Source organism: Castanea sativa, chromosome 1 (genome assembly GCF_040712315.1).
Source record: "Castanea sativa cultivar Marrone di Chiusa Pesio chromosome 1, ASM4071231v1".
In the NCBI taxonomy this organism is placed as follows: domain Eukaryota; kingdom Viridiplantae; phylum Streptophyta; class Magnoliopsida; order Fagales; family Fagaceae; genus Castanea; species Castanea sativa.
This window is the reverse complement of record NC_134013.1, coordinates 42,012,936-42,015,086: the sequence shown is the minus strand read 5'-3', so window position 1 is coordinate 42,015,086 and position 2,151 is coordinate 42,012,936. Positions and strand designations below refer to the sequence as shown.

General features: G+C 42.7%; 1 protein-coding gene across 1 annotated transcript; it reads left to right on the top strand.

The window, feature by feature from the left end:
• The first annotated feature begins 631 nt into the window (after nucleotides 1–631).
• Nucleotides 632–1,731, top strand: LOC142627391 (uncharacterized). Its single transcript, XM_075801246.1, has 2 exons — nucleotides 632–947; nucleotides 1,358–1,731. Exons 1-2 carry the CDS (start codon nucleotides 632–634, stop codon nucleotides 1,729–1,731), a joined length of 690 nt encoding a protein of 229 aa, XP_075657361.1.
• Nucleotides 1,732–2,151: the final 420 nt, after the last annotated feature.

Sequence of the window (2,151 nt, the reverse complement as noted above, 5' to 3'; positions counted from 1 at the left end):
GAAAAGGCGATTTACTATTTAAGCAAGAAGTTCACCAGTTGTGAGATCAACTACATCGCCATTAGTGTGGGTCTCGCACAAATTGTGGCAGTACATGCTCTCCGAATTATAATTATGTTTGTGACAAGAAAGGCCATCAAGGGTTAGGCTATAGCCGACTACCTAGCAGACTAGCCACTGAATGATCCAGAACTTTTAGAATCCTTCTTCCCTGATAAGGATGTCATGGCACTAGAGCCAAAACCAAACTGTGTGGAACTGTGGCGTTGGAAGCTTTATGTTGATGGAGCTGCCAATTCTACCAGAAATGGAGTGAGAGCAGTCTTAGTTTCCCCCTAGAGTTCGACGCTTATAACTTAAGCATCTTTGGAGATTCCCTGTTGATCATCTCCCAAATCGAAGGAAAATGGCAAGCCTGAGACACCAAGTTGATTCCGTACCAAAAATGTGTCAACCGCTTGATTCTGAAATTCTGAGACATCACATTTGCCTATTTGCCCCGAGCACACAACTAGTATACAGACACCTTGGCTACCCTAGCTAGAATGGTCAAGTTATCAGAAGGAGATGAAATGTTGAAATTGCGCATAAAAGTCCGTGGTGAGCTTATTGCATGAACATCGGAGAATGCATGAGTGTCGAAGTCAAAACCGACGGAAAGCCATGGTACCATGATATCAAGGCTTATGTCAAGAACAGTGAATACCTGTCCAGTGCACCGAATAGTGAAAAGAAGTTTATCCGACACATGGCCTACCAATTTTTCTTGAATGAAGAAGTCCTGTGCAGATTGAACCACGATTCTACCCTGCTTCGATGCATAGATGCCTCTGAGGCTAATCATTTAATGGAAGAGATGCATGAAGGCTTACTTGGAGCTCATGCTAGTGGACCCCTGTTGGCTCACAAGATTATGAGAGCCGGTTACTACTGGCTCACCATGGAAAGTGATTGCATTAAACATGTGAGGACATGCCACCGTTGCCAAGCCTATCAAGAGAGGAAGAACGCTCCTCCTCAGCCTTTGCATTCTTTAGCAGCATCATTTGTATTCTCAGCCTAGGGTATGGATGTCATTGGACCTATGATTCTGAAAGCTTCAAACGGTCACAAGTACATCTTAGTGGCCATTGATTATTTTACAAAGTGGGTGGAAGTCGCTTCATACAAAAGCGTCACTCAAGCAGTAGTAGCCCGGTTCTTGAAACATAACATTATTTTCTGCTACAACATGCCGGGAGAGCTCATTACAAATAATAGGGTGAACCTAAATGGGAAAATGATCTAGAAACTCTGCCAACATTTCAAGATCGAGCACAGAAATTTGGTTCCCTATCTCCTTTAGATGAATGTGCAGTGGAAGCCACTGACAAGAACATAAAGAAAATCTTGGTGAAGATGATAGACACATATAAAGATTGGCACGAGTACTTGCCATTTGCCTTGTGTGCATATCGTACTTCTATTCGTACTTCTACGGGTGCGACCCCGTATTCATTAGTATATGGCATGGAGGCCGTCCTCCCCATAGAGGTAGAGATCTCGTCTCTCAAGATTTTATCTCAGATAGAGTTGTCAGAAGCTGAATGGGCCCATTCTCGATACGTAAAACTGAACATGATAGATTCAAAGTGCAAGACCACAATGTGCCATGGACAGTTGTACCAATGCCGCATCGAGCAAGCATTCAACAAGAAGTTAGACCCAGGGTCTTCAAAGAAGGCGATCTAGTCTTAAAGAAGAGTAACCAGGCCATTACCGATCACAAAGGAAAGTTTGCCCCAACTTACGAGGGCCCATATGTGGTAAAAAAGGCCTTTTCTAGAGGAGCCTTGATTCTAGTTGACACGGACAGGCATAACTTCAATATGCCCACTAATTTGACCGCTGTCATATGGTACTTTGCATGAAGGAGCCTCTCAATGCACCTCATTTCTATATTTTTATGTTAACAAAAACAAAAAGAAAAAAACAAGAACAAAAACAAAAAAAAAAATGTAAGAAGGTAGATTGAAAACCCAAAAGGGCGGTCTACGCAAAAGGAGAGCAAAAGAAAGAGTGTGAGAGAGCCTGCTAGATTGAAAACCCAAAAGGGCGGTCTAGGCAAAAATTAAGGCAATCAAAAGTCAGTTGAACTACATGATGACCTGA